The sequence below is a fragment of the Ochotona curzoniae genome, unplaced genomic scaffold (assembly GCF_017591425.1).
Source record: "Ochotona curzoniae isolate NIBS_2020 unplaced genomic scaffold, NIBS_Ocur_1.0 contig_883, whole genome shotgun sequence".
Lineage (NCBI taxonomy): Eukaryota > Metazoa > Chordata > Mammalia > Lagomorpha > Ochotonidae > Ochotona > Ochotona curzoniae.
In genome coordinates this window covers 75,651,248-75,674,071 of record NW_024466599.1, presented here as the reverse complement: position 1 = coordinate 75,674,071, position 22,824 = coordinate 75,651,248, and the positions used below count along the sequence as shown (strand labels likewise).

General features: G+C 50.5%; 1 protein-coding gene across 7 annotated transcripts in view; it reads left to right on the top strand.

The window, feature by feature from the left end:
• UXS1 (UDP-glucuronate decarboxylase 1) overlaps positions 1-20,518 on the top strand; it is a 77,917-nt gene extending 57,399 nt beyond the window's left edge. For 3 of the 7 annotated variants that reach the window (XM_040993894.1, XM_040993893.1, XM_040993899.1), the window contains 9 exons: positions 3,615-3,719; positions 6,304-6,363; positions 7,614-7,735; positions 9,761-9,880; positions 13,367-13,410; positions 16,327-16,387; positions 17,665-17,722; positions 19,305-19,408; positions 19,711-20,518. In XM_040993894.1, coding sequence (XP_040849828.1) covers positions 3,615-3,719; positions 6,304-6,363; positions 7,614-7,735; positions 9,761-9,880; positions 13,367-13,410; positions 16,327-16,387; positions 17,665-17,722; positions 19,305-19,408; positions 19,711-19,842 — 806 coding nt within the window. In that variant the 3' untranslated portion in view covers positions 19,843-20,518. The remainder of the gene's footprint in view (positions 1-3,614; positions 3,720-6,303; positions 6,364-7,613; positions 7,736-9,760; positions 9,881-13,366; positions 13,411-16,326; positions 16,388-17,664; positions 17,723-19,304; positions 19,409-19,710) is intronic. The other 4 variants (XM_040993898.1, XM_040993897.1, XM_040993896.1 and 1 more) reach the window with 2 other exon arrangements.
• Positions 20,519-22,824: the final 2,306 nt, after the last annotated feature.

Below are 22,824 nucleotides of genomic sequence, written 5' to 3'. Positions count from 1 at the left end.
CAGGAAATGAAGAACTCAGTTGAGCAGCCTTGTGGAACTGTATTTTGCCAATGTCTTGAATTAAATTCTGTAAAAAGGAATACAGCCAAACCAAGATTTTGATTGCAGACTCAGAGGCTTAGCCAAAAACCAGCTGAAAATTGCATAGGACCTGTGACCCAGACACCTATTAGGATACAGGGGGTCATAAAGCCGCTGGATTTATCAGGCAAGCATAGAAGACACCTGAAAAGAGTTACCACAGTATCTGGCCCCAAGTTTCAGATTTCACAACCTTTGTGGGTTTCAGATTTTTGGCTTGTGGATGCTCAGATGGAGAAGTCTGCGCAGATATTCCTAAATCCCAAACACTTACAACTGAAGTACTTGTGGCTTTAAGCATTTGCAATAAGGGAGTTCAATCTGAACTACTAAAGAACCAAGCATAGTGAAACGTGGCATGTTGCTAACCTGCCTTCTTCATCAGCCCAGCCAGGATGCTCCCCTTGGACTATATTGTCTAGGAAACAGGGAGACAAGCAGAAATGGTCTGTGTGTTCACACAGGCATGCTTTTTCTCAGGAGAGGGCAGTCATTTCCAGTCCATAGGTGATGAAACCCTTGGCTGTGCAGGGTCAGCTGTATTTCTGCCAGGCCTTGGCTTGGCACAAGGAAGAATACAAGTACAGGTGCCCTTATGATAAGATTTGAACATGTGCTGAATTAGTTGTCAGTGTTAACATAGTCTTTGCTTTCCTTTAACTGACACTTAGCAGCTCTGTGGGCATGGGACTGGCACAGGGGCCTCGATACAGCGCATCTCAGAGACTGCCGTCTGAATGGTGGTGTAAGCAGGCAGGCAGTTTAGGTGGGTCTCCCCTTTGATAATCCACTGCATATTTCCACTGCGTATTACCTGATTTCTCTGGTTGATTCTGAACAGTGATCTGGGACTGTCCCCAAATCTACTCAGTTTCTGCGAGCTGGTGTTTCGTTTCGTTTTCTCCCCTGTTTGAGAGCCATTGGTGGACATAGAAGCACACAGAATTCATCTGAAGGATGTGTAACAAGACTGCTTGAGTTTCCCTTCAGAATCCCCGGAAGGCTGGCCAGCCCCTCGCCGGCTTCCCAGCCCTAAGTTACCTGAGAATAATGTGATAATGTGCTTGCCTTCCGGTAGAGATGCTGTTGATAATTATTTGGGGCTCTTTCTAGCTCATTTCTTGGGGCTACTATTTTTCTGGATGAAATCATAATACGCGGCTTTGCAAAAGTGAGAGAGTCATGGCAGGGTCTCTGGGTGGCTAGCCTCCAAAGGCTGTGTGTGTTCAGCAATGAAGGAGCGTGCCTCTTGTCAGCCCACAGCTGCTGCCAGGGTCCTTCCTCTGCCCACCTTGGATTCTTGAATGGTCTGTGTGGTTTTGGTGCAGTGATCATCAACATAGTTGACACACTCCCAGAGCTTTTTGCCTGGCTGGTGAGAGCTAACTCTGCTGCTTTATTGCATTTCCAAGATGTCTTTTACTAAGCCTTTTTTAAATTGCCTTATTTTGCATCTCTCACTGCTGCTTATTTGTCCCTAAGTTTCTCGTGCCTCTCCCCTTTGTAACTCTTTATTAATTAGCTGATCAGAAATCTCTAGTACAGTGCCCCTCTTAGGATAGGAGCAGGAGTTACTGTTTTAATGACACAAGTAGAACATTTTCCTAGGAGAGGGACTATGGAGAGCGTTGAATTTTCTAATTCTTCTTAGGTGGGATGACCTGTCAACCTTACTAAACCGACGCTGTGATGTAGTCTCACTGGACGTTAAGTAGCTAGCTAGATAGATTACAGTAAGTCAGAAGAAATGCGTGATTGCCTGATTTGCAGCTCATTTCTTCCACTAAGCTGGCTTATATTGAGCACCGTCCCCGAGTAGCTCAGGCCCAGAAGCCATGGAGGTCAGGGAACAGCAGCAGGTGCTCTCAGAGCCTGCCGTCTTCCATCTTCTCTCTTCCCCTGCATGTCACGCCTGCTGCAGAGTCAGCTGGTATAGAGGAGTATGTTCTGGTGGTTTTTTTTTTTAATAATAATAAATTTATTTTATTTTTGATGATGTTTACATTGTTAAGAATGCACCCCCATGGGGACCAGCAACTAGGGTAGAGAGGGTCAAGAAATGGAGGATAATGGCTGAGATTACTGTTTTCAGTCTTTTTTTCTTCCGGTATCTGGGAAAAGTGGGGAGAACAGGGGATGGAGCCACTCCCAATAGCCCAAACACATCAGCAGCCGGATATGGGGGATGGCCACCCGACGTCATCCCAGGGTCCCCAGTGTGGAGCATGTCTGAGAGTACTGCCCAAGTGGTCGTGATAGGTCTGAGATGCTCTTGATCTCATTGCTGCAGGGATGAGGAAATTCTTCCAAGATCCTTTGGCTGACATGGTCCACCTTAGTCTCTCCACTCACCCAGATATTTGCTGTCAAAGCTTGACCAGAACTATCCAGTTTGTTCTGCTTGCATGGTACTAGACATCCTCCGCAGGCCTCGGTGAACTGCTTGTCGTGTCCCCCATGTGCTTCTGGGCTTGCTATCCTCTGCACAGGCTTCAGCAGCTGAGGAGACCCAGTTCTGGCACATGCACTCCACAGTCAAACCACACAGTCTATAATTTTCCTTATGGTTGCAATTCTGAGTCCAGTGGTCCAGCTGGGATGTGAGGGATCCTCAAAGAAGACTCACCAGCGATAACCCCAGACCTGACTCCTTGTGTGCCAGCCAGTGTAGGGTCTGGCTTTTTCCATCTCCCACCTCAGCCTACACACACACACTGGTGGTTGCAGTTGCCCGATTAGTTCCCCAACCCCATCTGCTATACGGGTTGCCAACTGGATGCTGCGGCTGCGGCCTAGCTTAACCCTGCCCACCACACACTCAGCCCTCACGCACACCAGCAGGAACTTCAGCCTAGTCAGAGTGGCTTCCAGGATCCCCCATCAGGCCCCGACCCCAGCCACATTATTGCATATACTGATTTATGCTGCAGGCTGGCCCAGTTCATCCCTCGTCCCATTCAGGTCTCATACACAACCCCCCTATGTAGCTAACAGTTATACTGGCGGTGTCTCTGCCTATCAGGCCAGGCCTGCCCCAGACTCTGGTTCTCACGCTCACCAGTGGGAGCTGCAGCCCACCAGAGGAGTCCCTACAATTTCCCTACTTTGCCCACCCCCAGCCCCAGATCTTTTATGTATGTTGCTTCACAACAAAATGAAAACATTTGCTTTGGATATTCAGGCTGAATTTTGTGATTTGAGTGCTTTATCTGGGACAGGTACCTCAGAAATCAACCAATTCGGTGATCAAATTTCCGCTGGTTGGTGACGAATAGCCTCAGACAGCTGACTCAATGTGTGTTTTGTCTATAGAAGGCTGGACTTTCTCTTTTTGTTCTAATTACCAAATGTGAATTAGTATCTATAAATAGTAACATGTGAACAACTAGACTTTCAGTGAAAGAAACACTATTGCCATTATTAAATGATGTAATTCTTGGGAGGGTGTGTGTGTGTTTGCGTGTGAGCATGTGTGCACACGCACACATGCCTGCCTTTTGTAGGAATAACAGGCTGTTATTTTGTTTGTGCAGTTGATCAGATATACCATCTGGCCTCCCCAGCCTCCCCTCCCAACTACATGTATAATCCTATCAAGACGCTGAAGACCAATACAATTGGGACACTAAACATGTTGGGTGAGTTGTCATTGTCTTCTATTTGCCGCTCTGTCTGGGGACATGTGAGATTTCAGGCATAGATGGAATGAATAGTCCCGTCTTGTCTGGGAGGCCACCTCATCAGGTGAGACCGTGGGTGATACCTAGCCCTATGATTTTGCACCTTCTCCGTCTTAACTGATTTTTTCATCGCAAACCATGACTCTGCTTTTCTAGTTTGAAGTGTAACAACAAAACTGGCATGAATTTTGTTTTCCTTCACAATGTCATGCGTAGAAAATTAATTCTTACCATAGATCTCACATAAACTTGGAAATTTTTTCCTAATTGAGAACCTATACCTCTTCACGTAGAGAAGCATTTTATAAATTTTCGTTGGCATATTTGAGTGGCCACCACTACTCTTCTAGCTTTCAGAGGCAATTTTTAAGTAAGGTAAGGGTGACTTGAACACAAGAACTATAATACTACAGCCGTCGATCTGACCACCTGAGCTACCGAGTGGCCGATGGGCGTGAAACGCGTGGACATGCTGGACAAAGGGGTGATTCACATCACGTGGGACAGAGGTGCTTGATATAGGATTTTATCACGCTACTCAGAACAGCACAAAATTGAACTTAGGAATTTCTGCTAGCTTCTGAAAAGCTTCTACCTCATTTTTTTGGATGGCAATTGACTGTAGCTAACTGAACCACAGATGCGGTGGAGCAGCTGTAAATGTTGGTGTCTAATCTTTGTATTGGCCCCCTCATTGCACAGCCCCTGCAGTTTGAAGCTTCCTTCAGAGCTCATCATGAGGGAGCAATTCTAAATAACCTTTACGCACTTCCTTGTGTGGCACTCACAGTTTGTAACCGATCAGTGTGAACACACTTGAATGATCACAGACACTCCGGGCTGACCATTCTGCTTTCCTCCTTTTTGTCTGTATGAAGCTAGCTGACTGATTGCCGAGGGCCGACGGTGTGCATTGTGCTGCAATGAGGTGAAGTTGTTGAAATGCCCAGGGGACCCTTTGTTGAAAACACCCCCATCTCCCTGCTGTGGTGCTGTTGTATACTGGTGTGGGGTGTACGGGGTCTGTGAAGTCCCCAGACTGACACTCCGTCTCTCTAGACGTTCCTTCACCCTAGCACATGGTGGGTGGCCTCAGTCCCACTGATCGCCAAGTCCTCACCCTTAGCGGTACCATATCTAATTGTTATTTATTAATTTCTAAAATTTTTAACGTAGCTGTGGCCTGCCAACTGTACGTATAATGTTTCAGCGCTTGTACATATTGTGTAGCATTCAAATCTCAGTACACATGATTTGGATCATGGACCTCAAACCATTTACCATTTTTTAATATGAGAACATTCAGAATCCTTTCTTTCAGGTCTCTCTCTCTCCACACCTTACAATAGCTTCGTGTTGTCTTGTTCTTAAGGTACACCTTCATGGCTGTCTTTTCCCACAGAAGCTCAGACACTCTTTCTCTCCTGATGAGATCCTTCACCTCGGCCCTCCAGCACTGCCCATACGTGTGTACATCTGTGCCTCATCTCCCTTCTCTCACATGACCTGCTGGGGGGTCCCTGCCAGGTGCAGCGCCCAGCTCAGCCCCCCAGCACTGCCCATACGTGTGTACATCTGTGCCTCATCTCCCTTCTCTCACATGACCTGCTGGGGGGTCCCTGCCAGGTGCAGTGCCCAGCTCAGCCCCCCAGCATTGCCCATACGTGTGTACATCCATGTCTCATCTCCCATCTCTATATGGCCTGCTGGAGAATTCTTGCTAGGTGCATTTCCCAGCTCAGCCTCCCCTCCAGTTTGTGCTCAGTGATGGGGTGTATTTAGGAAGCAAAGGGCCTCATAAAGATCATGAGCTTCTCAAAACTGCTGAGGCCACAGGGACCCTGGAGAAGAGCTTGAGGGCTCTCTATTCCATGGTACCTGGAGATAGCTGTGTTTTAGTTCCTTCTGTGCGTGATTGTACAGTCAAGTACTAGAGCGGATTCAAAGCATTGAGGAGCAGGGCGAGCGGCATTGGAGAAGGGGTGGATGAGCTAGGCCTGGAAGGTTTAAGAGGGCTGCTGCATTGCCCAGATGAGAGCTGCATAGGCACAGTTGGAAGGTTGCAAGCAGGTTGAGGCAGGTGGCCTGCCTGGAGACCAGGTGCGAAGGTCCCACTGCCTACCAGGGGGATTTTACCGGATGAACTACAGTGTGGTATTTGAGAGCATAGGAGTCTGTCAAGAAAGTTAGGAACTTGAAACTCAGTCACATCTCCAGTGAGGGTATAGGGACTCAGCTGCTTCAGCCAACCCCTGCTGCTTCTCAGGTATACCTTAACAGGAAGCTAGACTCAGCTCAGACCAGGACTCCAGCCCAGACACTCTGGAATAGATGTTGCCCCCCACCCCCAAGAAGCATCTTAAGCCTGCACCATATGCTTGCCCTGGCTTCTGCTGGATTTTGGTTGCAAACCAGCTGTGCTAAGAGTGGGTAACTCAGTAGATCATCAGATACCTTTAATGTACTGTTTAAACTGTGCACACAAAAAAGTACTTGGTCAGATAAATTGAGAAATACTTTAATCCTGCCTTTGCCTTTTTAGGGCTGGCAAAGCGAGTTGGTGCCCGTCTGCTCCTGGCCTCCACATCCGAGGTGTATGGAGGTGAGTGAGGCCCCTACGGGGGTCGCTTCTTGGTCAGGAGAGCTGCTTGCATTCTGTCTTGGGTGCAGGAGAAATGGAATCTGGATGGTGTGGTATCTCTAAGCAGTCCCAGGCTGCAGGTGCTCTTCCCAAACAGAGCAACTAAGAAGGTTGCCATCTTGACCCCTGTGGTTGGCATGATCCTCTGAGAGGGACAGATGTTACCATACTTCTAGGAAGGCCGCCTTCCCTGGGAAAGGAGCCACTGCGCTCCACAAGTGCCCCGAGGTCATGGCCATTCAGGAGCATATAGCCTATACAGGTGGAGTTTAGTGTTCTTCAGGAAGAATCATGTGCGAGGCCTGCCGTGGCCTGCAAGTTGGCATGTGTGTGCTTCAATTTTGTTTTTGTTTTTTTGGTGTATTTGTTTGTTTGTTTTTAGTTCTGTGGTATACTCCACGGGTCTGGGATTTTCCCCGCCCTGCCTGCTGAGTTTGCCCATATTATTACAACAATACATTGCTTCATAAGCAGTCATAAGTCCATAAGTTTCACTGGGAGTCCATCTTTGCTTTGGAAATAGGGATGCATATTGCATTGTATCTTCACTCTGAATATGACAGTCTCTATTACGCCATCACTATACATTCCCTTAAATGAGAAGCCACAAAAAAAGTCAACAACAGATATGAAGTTAAAACAAAAAATTTACAGCAGCGTGGAGTTGAAAAATGCACCACTCACTAAGCAACTGATGGGTGACAAAAAGAAAACACAGAAGCTTTTTGGTTAAAATAATGCCACCCCCTGCTCATCCTGCACAGCTCGGTGGTGCATCTTGTCTGGGTATCAGATTGGTTCTAGTAGGGCACCTGTGAAAATCAGTGCACTGCTTAGAAGACACATGTTTTGCTCAAATTGTAGACCTCTTCAACATAAAATTAGGCCATCTGTCTCTTCATATAAATTGTATTCAATTATAGCTTGCCTAATACAAAAAGCATTGGCAAATTATAAAAGATAGGCAAGACTTCAGATTGAAAGACTTAATCTCTTCTGCTTATTCCCCGTGTAAAATGCTGTGGTCACTCAGTATCAGAAGTAAAGCCACCGAATTACTGGCACGTAGTATAGAGTGCGCATAGATTCCTGAGCTCTGCTCTCTGCTTTCCTGCAAGGGAACTGTTGAATCAGAATCACACATCGTTTCTACTGTATATGAACTGCAAGGAAAGATGGATAAAAGCAGTTTCTTTTTCTCTCTCTTTTAGACCCTGAAGTGCACCCTCAGAGTGAGGATTACTGGGGCCACGTGAATCCCATTGGACCCCGGGCCTGCTATGACGAAGGCAAGCGGGTGGCAGAGACCATGTGCTACGCCTACATGAAGCAGGTGCAGAAACATGTCCCGTGGCTCATGGAATAGGCAGGATTCCTTGTGCCCGGGCTGGATCCTGGGGAGGCCCAGTTGCCCCACAGCATGCTGTAGTGGTGCTATCAATAGCACTCTCTCTCTCTCTCTCTTTCTCTCTCTCTCTCTCTCTCCAAAAGCTTTGCTGGAGATGAGCCAATAGAACAGGATGCTGTTACGTGACTGATGGGTGTAAATAGGCTGCCAGCTTGTCCTCAGCCACCTCCGGCTTTCTCTGCATTCATGAAGTCCCAAGTTGGCATATCAGTCGCCTCTTTAAGTATAAAATGAATTCCCTGTTGCTTGGCTTACTGTTATTTCCTGCTTTACCACCCATCCCTTCTGCACAGGGTGTTTTGGACATGGCTATTTCAAAGTAAAGATTTGCTCACCCTGATACTTAAGAAATTAAAATTCCCACGCCAGCTCTGCCAACATGTGGTAGAACCCGCTGGCCACTCCGGTCCTAGCCCTGACATGCTGGAGTTCATTGTACCCCCCCCGTGCCTACCTCAGGGCTGTGCAGGAACTGTGAGTTCAGGAGACGGGCTCCCAGGGACTCAGGCAGGGCCTGGGCTGTTCTGCCCCGTTTTTCTCAGGGAGTGTGTCCTTCTGTTGGGATCTCCACTCTGAGATCCTCCTTTTTTAAAGATTTCTTTATTCGTAAGAGCTACACTAAGGAAGAGAGAATCTTCCATCTGCTGATTCAATCCCCAAATGGCTGCAGTGTCTGGAGCTGAGTCAGTCCAAAGCCAGGAGCATCTTCAGGGTCTCCCACATGGGTGCAGGCCCGAGCCGTTGGCTGTCTTCCATCGCTTTCTCGTGCTCAAAAGCAGGGAGGCTTCATGTCACAGGGATGGGGAGCAAGAGCCTCGGGTTCTCACATCACACACTACATGCCCTCTGATACCCAGAAAACACACAGGCACTACGCACACACGCACATGAAGATCCGCTAAACCAAGGTGTGCAGTGAAAACGTGCGGTTCCATGGCAGGCAGTCTGTGAGATCTAAAAATTCATTGGAGGAAGTTTTTGGTGCTTTAAAAAAAAATACATTACTGATGACAAGAAAATATCCTTCTGGTTTACAAGAGCAGTACGTGTTTACTGTAGCAATCGAAGCATTTAAAACATGCATAGAAGGAATGAAGGGGTAGGGAGTTACAGACAGAGATGGCCGCGTCCAGTAGCATTGTTGTGTCCCTGGCTATAGGTGGTAGCCACCATTGGGTGCTAAGTCATATCTAGCTGGACACCAAAACAGGTTCTTTTTTTGTTAGAATATCTTAGTGACATAGGTGCAGAGTAGCCTTTTAAGAGCGTATCTGTAGTTCTGCTTTCCCAGGGCAGAGGGCTTTCTTAGTGTTCTATCAGTAGTCAAATATTCATGGACGTAACACCTCTCTTGGGTGACAAATTTGCACAATAGCTTATGTGAAAAGGCTTATAAAGAGCTGTTGAGAGGGCAGGTGGCAGGTTGCGGGCCTGGTGATTGCAGTAATGGTTGACCTAAATGGGGTCTGGCTCCTGGCGCCATCTCTGCGAGAATTCAGATCCCAGTGAGGAGGGACCTGGCAACAGTGATAGCTCAGTTAGCTGAGTCGCTGCCACCTGCTTGGGAGGGAAGACCCGAATTGAACTGCTGGCCCCTGTCTTTGTCTTTGTCTTTGGTCCAGCCACAGCTGCTGTGGGTGGGAACTGTCTTAACAGTCTTGTCTCCGTGTCTCTGCCTTGACATCTCTGCCTCCAATAATCATTTCTAAAAGCCTATTCATGCTGTGATTTCATTTGGAATCACATATTTACTGGATAGGGGGAGGGAACTTTCTTATTGGCACCTTTCCCCCTTTGCAGCCTCTGGCCCCCTTTTGGTCTCCAGGTCAGTCTGTGATGAGGACCTTTCGGAATCAACACAAAGCCTTTCTGACTTGGCAGCGACAGACCGTTTCTTGCACCACAGAGGGTTGGTTTGCCTCACTTCCTCTCCTTTCTCCTCTTTTCCAGGAAGGCGTGGAAGTGCGAGTGGCCAGAATCTTCAACACCTTTGGGCCACGCATGCACATGAATGATGGGCGTGTGGTCAGCAACTTCATCCTGCAAGCTCTCCAGGGGGAGCCACTCACGGTGGGTGCCCTGTGCTGCCACTGAGACCACTGTAGCCCACAAGTGGTGAGGGATGAGTGGGTCTTGATACAGGGAGTAACATTATCACAGTTGCCATTTAGCATCCATGCATTTTCCCCATTCCCCTAGTGAAGAAGGGCAAGCTTGAGGTGACGGTCAGCCTGCCCCACTGAGGACCTGCAAGGCCTTGTTCTGCTGCCTGTCCTTGTCTCCTGCCTGCTCACCTGCCACGATGATGTTTCTTGGCCTGCACCTGAGCCAGGGCTGTGTCTAAATGCCGTTCACTGGTCACCACATGGCCATGAGGCACTGTTGGGTTGCGGTGGGCAAGAGGAAGGGCAGATGTGGGCCATGAACTTTTTTGAAGTCCCGTTATCTATAATGGTTCTCACCTTGGTTACCTGTAACCATATTGTTTTCACTGCACCTGTCATCAACTGAAATAATACATTTCTAGCTTACCAAGTGCTATGAGTTCAAGGGTAAGCCCTTCAAAACCAGGAGATTGTCCTCTTTGTGGCTGTGTCCCTGCTTTCCTGAGTACACGGCATCCAAGTGGCATGAGAGGGAGACCACACCCGTGGTTGGGTGGCTGCTTCCCTAAGCAAGGGTGCAAGTGACCGGGACCAGGCTGGAGGCTCGCAGTTGTAGCTTTTGTACAAGAGGAAACTCCATCCTGTCATTTGGAATTCTGAGGGGTTCGTGCCCTGGGAACCCCTCAGGCCAGCTGTTCCCTTGAGAATTCTGCTCATGGGGACAGCCCCAGTGCCAGTTGAGCCACCACAGTCAGTGACTCTTGGTCCCCCCCGTAAGATCAGAGCCACTTTGTGGAGTACATCATTAAATCACTTCTTGATGTATGGGCTCCTTGGCCGGAGGGCAAGTTCCCAGGCAGCCCCGAGAAGGCACGGGTTGTTGACAGGCAGGTGATAGCAACTCCTGGGCTCCTCTCTCCCCCAACGAGCTTGTGTGCCAGGGCCAGGAGAGCAGGGCTTGTTGGTGCCATCCAGGGTCATCACAGTTCCACACTACACCCGACCTCATCCCTTCCAGAAGCCTTCTGGTGCCTCGGAGGCCCGACGGAGCCTTTTCGGGATACTTGGTTTGCTTTTGTCACACACTAGTATACTTCCCATCAGTAATTCGACACAGTCACCGGTAGGCATCCCCCTTGAGGCCGGTTGAGATGGAGAAGTGTAGCAGAGCCTCATGGGACTGCCCAGAGCCCGCCTTCCTGAGGAGGAACAATAGATGTGTTCCTCTTGCCCTTGCTGCCCCATTCCTGGCAAGTCACCACTGAACCAGGCTTCCTTGTTGTCGCTGAGCTCATGTGACCACTGACATGACAGCTGCTCTGCTGAGAACCTGGCCCCTTTCTCGGGACCCTCTGCAGGGATGATACCCGGAGCCTGTTAGTGCATTGCTCCTTACTGCTATTTAGGGTACCTGTTAGGGGACCCCAGGGACTATTTTGCTATCCTAAATGTATTGTATATAGAAGCTGTGTTTTGAGTGGAATCATGCAGAAATTCAGGAAACACTGGACCCCTGTTAACAGAGTGTGAAAAGTCGTTTGGGTAAATCCAGCTCGTGAAGCCTCCTGGTATTCTCGTTTGTTTTTGTTAAGTTTGATTTATTTATTTGAGAGAGAATACACACTCCCATCTGCTGGCGCACTCCTTAAATACCCACCCTGGCTGTGAGTGAGCCATGCCAGAGCCAGGGATGGCAGGAGCTCAGGCACTTCACGTCACCCGCTGCTGCCAGTCAGGAGCCAGAGCTAAGGGTCAGTGTGGCATGGACCTGCGCCAGCAGGAGGCTTCTCCGCTGCATTGAACTCCCACTCTCCTGGGCTTATTCCTCAAAGAAGCCTGGGCTCAGAATTCAGTAGAAGCATGCACATTTGCAGGGGGCGCTTAACTCTGCTTCGCGCCTTACCACAATTGACTCTAGTTTCCAGGTGAAAAAAGAATTGATTTTATTAAAATAAATTTTCCGTGGACAGCCCTCGTGTGGCAGGATTGGAATTTAATTCCAGATCATGTCTCTTGTTAAAAGTCTTCCAAAGGGAAATGTTGGGAAACCTGCACATTCAGTGCTGGCGTAAATGTTTACCCTTGTCACTCACACCGTGACAGCAGAAGTCATCTGCCCCAGGCCTTCACTGGGGAAAGAAGCCCTAGACTCTGTTGGGGACATCGCTGGAGAGTGACACTTGCTAGCCCACCGGGGGGACAGTTCAGGGGCTCTGGGGCGGGGGTGCACTCCATTCCAGGCACAGCCTAGGCAAGAAGAGATTTGTAGCCAAAGACCAGGGTGGGGGTCAGTGAATGGCAAGTTACCAAGAAGAACTACGTGAAGCTGCCCTGCCCTGCCCTGCCCTGCCCCGCGCATTCTGCTTCTTAGGTCCTGTGGGCCCAGCTGCTGGAGCGTCCCACTGAGAAAGGCCAGCAGGACCACTCACGCTGGGATGCCTAGTCAAGCATGTTACAGGAGATAAGCAGGCAGACACCTGGGGCCCTGTCACTCCCTCGGTCTGTGGCCTTAGGAAGTCTCTGGCAGGTGGAGCATCCCCAGTCTAGAGTCAACATTTTAAACTTTTTTTTTAGTTCAGGCATGGCACGGTGCCACAGGTGGGAAATCGCGCATGCGTCACTTGTAGCAGCCAAAACATTGGTTATGTGCCTGCATGAATCCTGTGTGAGGGCTTGGATCCTGTCCCAGGAGAGCTCACTGTGCGCACGCAGATCCTTAAAGCTCCAAAATGGTCCCTGGTGTTTCCAAGTGCTCAGAGCTCAGTGGGGTACTGAATGGCGGTGCTCAGTCTGCACTGACATACTGGAATGTCCCAGGAGGTGGAGGTCCATGCTAGGCTGGTGGGGAGGAGTTCCACGTGGGGAACAAAGGGACAGCGGCCAGAGTGGGCACTGCATGGAGGTGAGCCAGGAGCAGCACCCTAGGAGGTGAGCTGCTCTGGCCAGCTGGGATACAGGAAAGAGGCAACTTGAATGGCAGGGATTAGCTGCGATGCACAAGTGTGGACTCATGCCAGGGCCACAGAGAGGGCTGGAGGCTGCTCCTAGAGCTGTCCGTGACCTTGGCACATGATAGAATCACTTGGGAAAGCCATATAGCAACATTAGGACGTACCTGCTTATCCCCAGAAAGTGTGTGGACTGCATTGGGCCAAGTGTTGGCTGTTCTGATGGGCAGCCAGGGAGGGTTAATTGTGGGTGGCAGGTCTGTGGCCACGTGGACTCCTGGGGTTGTAGTCCCAGGAGCATAAGTTGTACCTGCCATTTCCGCTTCTAATGGAAGCCACTTCATTTGGGTGCTGTGAGTTTGAAATATAGATGAGCCTGGAGATGCTCTTGAGTCAGTACCACTGCCCCTTTGGGGTCCAGGTACCCCCTGGAGTTAAACGGAGCCCCACCTTCCAGTGCACGTGTGATGTTTGCAGAGACCTAACTGTAAGTTTCCTTCCAGGTGTATGGATCCGGCTCCCAGACGAGGGCATTCCAGTATGTCAGGTAAGGCCCAGCCCGGGCTACTGCAACACAGTGCTGGGGCTAACCAGGGGCTGGGCCAGTGCAGGCACTCTGTGCGTTGTCATGGATATGTGTGTGTGGATGTGCAGCCAGCATCACCGTGAGAGCACATCTCTTTAACGCATCTGACTCCTTTGCTGATCCTCTACTGCCACCTAGCGTTGCACAGGTGGAACTGCCAGCTCGGAGGGTGACTTCCACACTGGCAGAGATGGCCTTAGTCACCTGACACTGCACATTCCGCAGCTGCCTGACCCATGGTGAACACAGGGTTGGGGCACGGATGAGAGTCCTCATTGAGAGTGGGAGATTTGGGAGTGTCCTACTGTTGAATTTTGAACCGAAACTAAATACAGATAAAAAACCAAAACATCCTTTGGAATAGCTTCACAGGGTGGTTTTCACTGTTTTATTACTTATCAGTTTGGTTGGTGGCTCCTAGACAGCAGGCTGGGCTGGGGGAACATTGTGTGCTAAGTAGTCATGTCTACAAGAGTGGCTCCACCAGCCCGTCACTTCTGTGAGCTGTGCAAGGCCCTCCTGCCAGGCTGCAGCATTGGGACCCCACAGTCCTGTCTCTGGGTCATGGCCATGCAACTGTCCCTCAGAAAGTGCTGTTCCTTCTGACCGGGGGCCTTCTCGTGGGCACTGTGGGGTGGAGGTGCTGGCTGAGAGGGCACGGATGTGGGCAACCTCCCAGCGCTTCTCAACTTTAGTCTGATAAGCTGAGGGTCCTGGGTAGCCATGTCTTGGAGAAATGGAACTGCTGGTTAATAAGAGGAAGTGATCGCTGTAGACCAACTTTTCCTGGTTAGTCCAGTAGAAAGCCGCGACTCGACCTGCCTCTCAGCCAGTGTCGTGACCTCCCCGCTCATGCCAAGCAGGGCAGAAGTGTCATAGCGCCAGCCCTGCCCGGGACACTCAGGGGAGCTTAGTCTAAGAAGCCACTTAGCAGGACAGTGGCGGGCACCGCTCCATCAGGACTGGTTCATTCGGAACGCTGAGCTCAGGGCCCACGTGCTGTGTTGGCTGCTTCCTGCAGCAAGACCACACTAATCGCTCCTGTGTGCAGGGAGACCAGCTCTTCGTAACAGCTCGCTCTCCTTCCCTCCTCTGTCATGTGCCCTCCCCCGCAGTGTACACTGTCCCCAGGGCGCTGAAACAGCCACAGACCGCGGACTGGCCTTGAAGGACCTTGTGACATCCGAGGCTCCCCCAGCCGCCACTCCAAGTGGGGCATCATGGGGAGGGCACAGCAGAGGTGCAACTGGTCACCCCCACTTCTCAGAGGCATCACAGGCAAAATTCACTGAAGGGTTGGGGTAGCTGGTGATGAAGATGCTTTGAGCATTTGGAGTTGCCCACGCTGTGTTCTCACCCAGCGGTCACAGCACCCACTCCCAGCTCCCGTGCGAGCCTGACAGACCACTCAGAAAGCTCGGCCAGTTGACTTGCAGGTGACTGCCAGCACTCATGGTGCTGCAGCCTTGTCTCCCTTCAGTGAAGTCTGAGAGGATGACAGACGGGACAAGGCTCGCCAGCACACACAGTGAAATCTGCGTGGCTCTGCCATGTTTCCCTGGGGCACTTGCACCCTCATTCACATAACGGGCGTTGTGTGAAAAAGTCGCTGTGTCAAGGTGACCCTTTCCAAGAGCCCCGGGTTAAGTGAGATTTCACCTTAAAGGTGGCCAGAGAGACGACTTGTCCTATAAGACACACTTGGCGCTGTCTGCCTGCCCTCAGTGAGGACAGCTGCTTGAGAGTGAGCGTCTGACTGTGTGCGTGTATCCGGGCCAACGGGCGGCAGCTTTCACTGTGTCCTTCCCAGCGTGTACAGGTGTGTGCTGGAGCTTGGTGATGGCGGGACCGCTGTCCTGCTGGCCGAGTGACCTGCATGTCCTCGGTGAAGGAGAGCAGGACATCCGAGTTGAGCAGTGACTTAACTGTGAGGACACTTCACGCATGCTCATGTCACATAGCCACTGAGTGAGAAAGCAGAAATAACCGGTTTACTAAATTCACAACCCTAGCCTCCCTCCCACCCTTTTGTTGTTGTTGTTGTTTAATAAAAGGAAAATAAGGTACATCTGGGATTTCCGTTTGGGAACTGACCATGAGCTATAGCAGCCAGCTCCCCCCTGGCACAGATGGAGTTGGAAAAGGGGGTAGAGGTCTGTGTCACCAAGCTCCAACATGGGAAGTCTGCTGAGAGCACAGCCCGCCCGGGAGGCGCACAGGCCAGGGGGACCAGCGTTGAGCAGTGAGGTGCCATTTTTTACAAAGTAACAGAGGCGCACTTTAAAGCTGCTGGAAATCAGGACAAGCCTCGGTAACCCAGAGCTTGCTCGCTCCGTGATGATGCTTGGGAGAAGCCCAGATGCCTGGGTTGAGGCCAAGCCCTCTGGAGGTGGGCCACCAGGCAGCCCCGTTCCGTTGACCGCATCCCTTCAGTTGTCTTGGCTTCCTCCGATTTGCCAGCACAGGACAGGACTTACGCAGACAGATTTATCACTAAGGATCTTGTTTGACAGCATCCCCACCAGCCTGGGCACAGGTCAGCTCGTGGATTCACAGCAAACACAGGGTTCCGTCACGAACCCTGTGAACTCCATCTGTTCTGGGTACATGCCTATTCCAGCTCGTTTGTAGTCCTTAATTAGTAAAGGATTTCAGAAACACCCCAAAGCAGTGAGTCTGCCGCTCACCCAGCTGTCTTCCCGCTGACCGTGTCCACACCCACAGACATCGTGGCTGCCATGTCATGTGTAAACCCCTTAGCGTCACAGATAGCACCTTGGTCTGTAGGCTGTCCTCTTACTCGTCACCTGCTCCCCACCTGCCTGTGTGTTAGCTCCGGCTGTTACCATCAGTAGCATCTCGCCTCCTCTTTTCCAGTGACCTGGTGAACGGCCTCGTGGCGCTCATGAACAGCAACGTCAGCAGCCCAGTCAACCTGGTGAGTCCTGCCTCTGCCCTGCTCGTCCTGGGACAGCTCGGAACCCCACATAGCACCAGACATGGTGCTGCTTTCCTCAGCACACGTGCAGCGTGTCCATTAAACGCTCACCTCGAAACCCACTGCAGCGCGCCGCCAGCCCTGCCACATGTCCTTCCGAAGCTGTGAGAGCAGCCACACTTCTTACATAGCCTCTTCCTTCGCTCCTTTTGGATGGACTTCGCCCCGGATTGTTGCGGGACTCCATTACCCTTCTAGAAACCTCTTCCCTAAAAGCTGAGTCACGTGTCTGCCAGCAGCCCCAGAAGTCCCACCTTCTCTCTCATTGCCAAGGCTCTGTGTTGCTAGCTAGCCAGGCTTGTTTGGGTTTTTATAATGAGAACCAGGGCCCCCTGTGGTCTCTGACCATCTGTCTTTAAACCCAGCTAGGAAATTGGGAATGAGAAGTAGTTAGGATATAGAGTTGCCAAACTAGGAGACCTGGGCCTGAGAAGGGAGGTCGACAGCCGCTGCAGTGATGTGTATAAGAAGAAAAGGAAAGAAACAGTTTTCCTCAAAGCCCCCAAAAGCTCAGTGTAGCAGGCTGCAGTCTGTCTCGAGGCTGCGCAGTAGGCTTGTCCGTGAGTGTGCTCATCATCGTGCAGGTTACACACACAGCACACCCAGAGGGAGAGGCGTGACCACTGTGTGAGCTCAGACTTCCTGTGCAAAGTGACCCTCAAGTTACAGAAGCCTTAGGTAAGGGCAACTCTCCTGCAACCTGAGGCAGTACATGTGAGCTGTCATTAGATGCCCTTGACCTAGCCACAGGCCCTTGTCCACGGACACTCCGTAGCCCAGGTAGAGGTCAGATGGGGCTCTGTTGAATCCGCTGCTAAGTGGAGCCCATGTCCACGGACACTCCGTAGCCCAGGTAGAAGTCAGATGGGGCTCAGTTGAATCTGCCTGGTAAGAGGAGCCCTTGTCCATGGACACTCCATAGCCCAGGTAGAGGTCAGATGGGGCTCGTTTGAATCTGCCTGGTAAGTGGAGCCCTTGTCCACGGACTCTCCGTAGTCCAGGTCGAGGTCAGATGGGGCTTGGTTGATTCCGCTGGTAAGTGGAGCCCTTGTCCACGGACACTCCATAGCCCAGGTAGAGGTCAGATGGGGCTCGGTTGAATCTGCTGGTAAGTGGAGTCCCCAGCGGAGGCAGGGTCTGGGGAAGTAGACAGTATATCTGAAGATTTGCTGGGTTACTGTCATCACTGTTATAACCAGAAACTGTTTCTTCTCCAGGGAAACCCAGAAGAACACACAATCCTAGAATTTGCTCAGTTAATTAAAAACCTTGTCGGTAAGTAGGAGAGAACGTGTCTTGAATGAAATCGGTGACACGCCCCCTCCCCCCCATTTGTTGATGATACCTTGGTGAGAAATAGGCAATTCCCAAGGGCTGATTGAACTAGACATGGCCAATTTTTTTTTTTTAAAGATTTATTTTTATTATTTTTTTCATTGGAAAGGCGGATATACAGAGAGGAGAGACAGAGAGGAAGATCTTCCGTCCGATGAGTCACTCCCCAAGTGAGCGCAACGGCCAATGCTATGCCGATCCGAAGCCAGGAGCCTCTTCCAGGTCTCCCACGCGGGTGCAGGGTCCCAAAGCTTTGGGCCGTCCTTGACTGCTTTCCCAGGCCACAGGCAGGGAGCTGGAAGGGAAGCGGGGCTGCCGGGATTAGAACCGGCGCCCATATGGGATCCCGGGCGTGCAAGGCGAGGACCTTTAACCACTTGCGCCATCACGCTGGGCCCAACATGGCCAATTTTTTATCAAGAACATGTTTCCTATTCTCTACGCAAGTAATAGAAAGAGAAAAGGGGGTACAGTTGGTTCGTTCCGTTTTAATTGAAGGTCTGCATACATTAGGAAGAGTAGATTTGTCCCACGTTTGGGGGTGTGATTCCTTTAGATCAAACTGCATAGGTGACAGTCATTTGATTTTTCAGTGCGCGTTCTTGTTGAGCATGGAGACTTAGGGGGAGTGGTAGCAACGACACCAGCTTGTAGTTTTTGGCAAGTTGAAAATGCTTGCTTGCAGCTCTGGCTGGGCTGACTCTGACGTGCTGTGGGCTCTGTCACCTTAGAAGGAGAGCTCGTGTCCAGGCATGCCCTTAAACTTTAGAATCTTGTGTGTTCTGGGCCTAATCCCAAGTCTTAGTGGAGGCCTGGTAGCTTAGCCCTTGGAGGTGTCCTGATCCTGGAGGGAGGTAAGCCAGAAATTTAAGTCAAGACACATGGGACTGGCTTGGTGGCTGCCCCCACAATTCAGCACGCTAGAAGGTGCTCTGACACGAGCTGCATAGCCCACCTGGTGTGAGCTGTCATTGCGTTGTTCTAATGCCTGCACAGCTGGGACCCTGTTTCCCCAGGCGTTGGATGCACACCTCTTTAGACATGAACTGCAGCCTCCCGTGGCTCCAGCAGCTCGCACGGCTCTGGGTAGATCCACCTGCCAACTTCTCCATCGCAGGCTGTCTGTGCCCCCCTAGGAAGGATGAGTGTACAGAGGGCATTGCTGCGTGCCTCCCACTCCTAACCCTGCCACCCAGCGTGGGACCCCCGATGGACCTCCCTGAGCAGAATGCGCTGTGGTCTGTGCATGTTGGTATGTGAGAAGCACAGTTCCTCATCCCAGAGGGATGTGAGAGCCTTGTTGTGTTACCACACAGGCCTGCAGACCAGCACCCCATGCTGCAGCTCTCATGGAGCCAGAAGAAAGCTGCACAGGGTCTGCCCCGGTGTGGCCACCACACTCCTTGGGAGTCCAGGGGCAGTCCTGGGTAGCTTGACAGCTTTGTGAAAACCGTGTGCAAAGGACCCATACTACGGCTGCACCACTGCAGGTAGCATCTTGTGACTCTTGCCTTTTTTCCAGGCAGTGGAAGTGAAATCCAGTTTCTCTCCGAAGCCCAAGATGACCCACAGAAAAGAAAACCAGACATCAAAAGAGCCAAGCTGATGCTGGGATGGGAGCCTGTGGTACGTGCAGGGGTTCTGCCCTGGTGGAGGGTCCACAGTGCCGGCCATTGCTCTGCCCCACTCACATGGACGCGAGCCAGGAGCCCTTCAGCTGCGTTCAGGATGCAGTGACACTCATCACTGTGAAGTGAGGCCTGAACCCAGCTGTCTGTTATGGTAGGAGGTCTCCTGCGAGGCCTGGGGCGGTGAGGCCTTCTGCTAATGTGCACTCTCTCTCTCTGTGTCTGTATCTCTCTCTCTGTCTCTCTCTATCTCTCTCTCTCTCTCTCTCTCTCTGTCTCTCTCGTTGTGACCTCACACAGGTCCCGCTGGAGGAAGGTCTAAACAAAGCGATTCACTACTTCCGTAAAGAACTGGAATACCAGGCAAATAACCAGTACATCCCCAAACCAAAGCCCGCCAGAATCAAAAAGGGACGAACACGCCACAGCTGAATCCCTCCGCTCTTAGGACACGAGGACTCCATGTTTTACACTTGATGAGATGTATTTTTTTTTAAAAAAAGAAAGACTTTTTAACAGGTGTCATGAAGAACAAACTGGAATTTCATCCTGAAGCTTGCTTTAAAGAAATGGATGTGCCTAAAAGTTCCCCTCAGAACCCTGCAGACTTCGCCTTGCACTTTTTGGATCTGTCTTTTGATGTAAAATAGCGTAGATGCATCCCTGCCGACTTCCAGGTTTTTTATCTTGCTGTGAGAGCTATGTCGTGACTGTCGCTGACAGTTTTATTTACTGGTTTCTTTGCGAAGCTGAAAAGGAACATTAAATGGAATGAAAAACATCGATGATATTTATAAATGAGACGTTACACTATGCATAAGGAAAACAAACAGTATTGTCAGGTAGGTGGTGTCCCGGCACTCACCTTCAGGCAGGTAAAAACAAATTCTGTTGGAGAGCTTTATGTTTCTTTTTAATCCAGAATTTTTCCACGGTCTAGTTTTTAGCTACAAACTTGACTTTGAGATATTTCTGTTGGTTATCATGATCAAGGATATTTGAAATCACTACTGTATTGTGCTGCATATTCGGGGGGAGGGGTGCGGGAGGGAATGAAGTCCTTGGACAACCGTGGTTAAATATACTATTTTAATAAAATATGGAATCTTACCACCTGTGGACTTGGAATTTAAACATTGGCACTCATCTCTGCCTGGAACCATCACTGGGTTACTAAGGAAATAACGAAGCCTTGTGGACATCCTGGTTCGTGTGGTTCATAATGGGACGTGTGAACATTGAAACTGCGTGAATGCTGCTGCAGCTGAGGCTGTGCGTGTCATGCAGGTTGAGTATCCCGTACCCAGATGCTTGGGGGCAAAGAATATTGGAGAGTTCCATTTTTCAGATTTGGGAATGTTTCCGTAGACTTGCTAGTTGAGCATCCCTAATCTGAGTAGTGAGTTGCTTCGAAATCCAGAACTTTGAGCGTGGCACTCAGAAAGAGCTTTTAGAGTATTGTGAATTTCAGGTTTACAGACTGGAACTAACTGCCGTGTGAAGTATTCAGGTCTTCCCCAGAGTCAGCCTGTGACCTTCCTGGGCAACACAGCGTCGATGGAGACCAAGAAGGACCGTTGGTCTTTAGCAGGATTTGTGGACTAAGAAGCTCACTGAGTGAAAACTGTGAGAGCTTCTGTTTTCATTAGGTATAATGCTCAGTTGTTATTTTTCCCACATTTTCCAAGTTGATTGGCTCCACCCATTAGCAACAAAAGCCTGGACAGGCACTGGGTAAACGGGCGGATGGAATAGTTGCTTCTGAGAGCATAAACATTTAAAACTAGGACATGCTGAGATACCTAACTCATGTCAACAACACTTGCCTGTCCTTCAAAATCACCTTGGGATTTTATTTTCTGATTGGGCTTGTTTGTTGCATCATTGTCTTGCGCCTAGCCAAGGATGCTGCATTTCCAGGAAGATGCTGAAGTCCCAAGGATGCTAAGGGTTGGATTCATCATTTCTTCCTGAACTTGGTGAGGTGCTACTGACTGGGCTGGATGGAAAGAGCTGGGAGCTAACTCGGGCCATGGTGACCACATTCATGGGGAAGTGCATGAGTTGTGTAGAGCCAGGCCATGCAGTGCAGGCTAGAAGAGACCCCAGAGCCCAGAATTAGCCCTGTTACATCACACTGGGAGTAGCCCGACACCCCAAAGCCCAGAACCCTCTTAACACTGTTACTTGACAGCACCTGGTTCATTCTTTTGATTTTCTTTATGATTCCCACCATATTTTCAGGAAAGGATGGAATAGGAATTGTGTCAAGTTCTCTAAGCAAAGGGGTAATGTATGCAGGGACCCATGGCAAGTTAAGCCCAGGAATGGTCCAGGAAGAGGGTAGTGTGGTGTGAATGTCAGGTCGTTCCCTAAATTCCCTTGTAGAAACCTAATCTTAGTTCAGGTGTACTAAGGTGTGGCCTTTGGGCCCCATCAGTGCAATTTGCACCCTTATAAGAGAAGCCCAAGGGTCTCGTTCCCCCTGTTACTCCACGAAGGGACACAGATGGTTCTGAAGCAGAGTGAGGGCTTTCACCAGGCTCCACAAGTGTGCTGGTGCTTTGGTCATGGACCTCAGCCTCGGGCACTGAGGGTGAGCTAGCCAGCATCAAGCGCTGTTAGAGCAGTTGGAACAGATGATGGGGCACACCTGCGGTTCAGAAACACCGCTGCTGTGTACAAGAATTGCACTGGGACTGTCGCTCATTACCGCAGTGACAGTCCCAGGGACCCAAGCAAGGTGCACATCAGAGAGTCCAGACTTCCTCATGGGTGCTGGGCCCAGCCCACTGCACCAGGTGGCACCTCAGCACTGTGGCTGCTCCTCACAAGGGCTGACCACAGCTTTGGCACCTCATGGGCTGCGTGCTGGTGGATTATTCTTTGTTGTACATGAGCTGGACTCCATTTCAATCGGGCCTCAATGCTGAGTTCCAGTTAGTATTGTTTCAGGAGACTGGGAAGTGTGGCAAATCCACATCAGTTGCCTGGGACTCAGGACCTGTGAGTTTTAAAGATATTGTCTACTAACAACCTGTTGGCTGTTGCAGATCCCAGGCCAGGTCGGACTCCATGCTCAGAGCCCTGATTCCAGCCATCATGAACACGCAGTGAGCTGTGCCCAGGCCTGCCTGAGCACCAGAGACTACTCCCTTCCTGGTGAGTACACTGAGAGAGGAATTCTTGAGAACAGGGTAGGCCCAGGCCCCACCAGCTGCCAACATCGTGCAGTGGATGGGATCAGGATGGGGTGACCTTAGGGTCTGGGGGGTAAAACTTCCAGCAGCCTGTTGGCTGTTGGCAGGTTGCAGGCCAGGTTGGATTCCATGCTTGGAGCCCTGATTCCAGCCACTGTGAACACACAGTGAGCTTTCCGCTGGTGGCCAGTGCGCCATTTGGCACCAGGCTCCA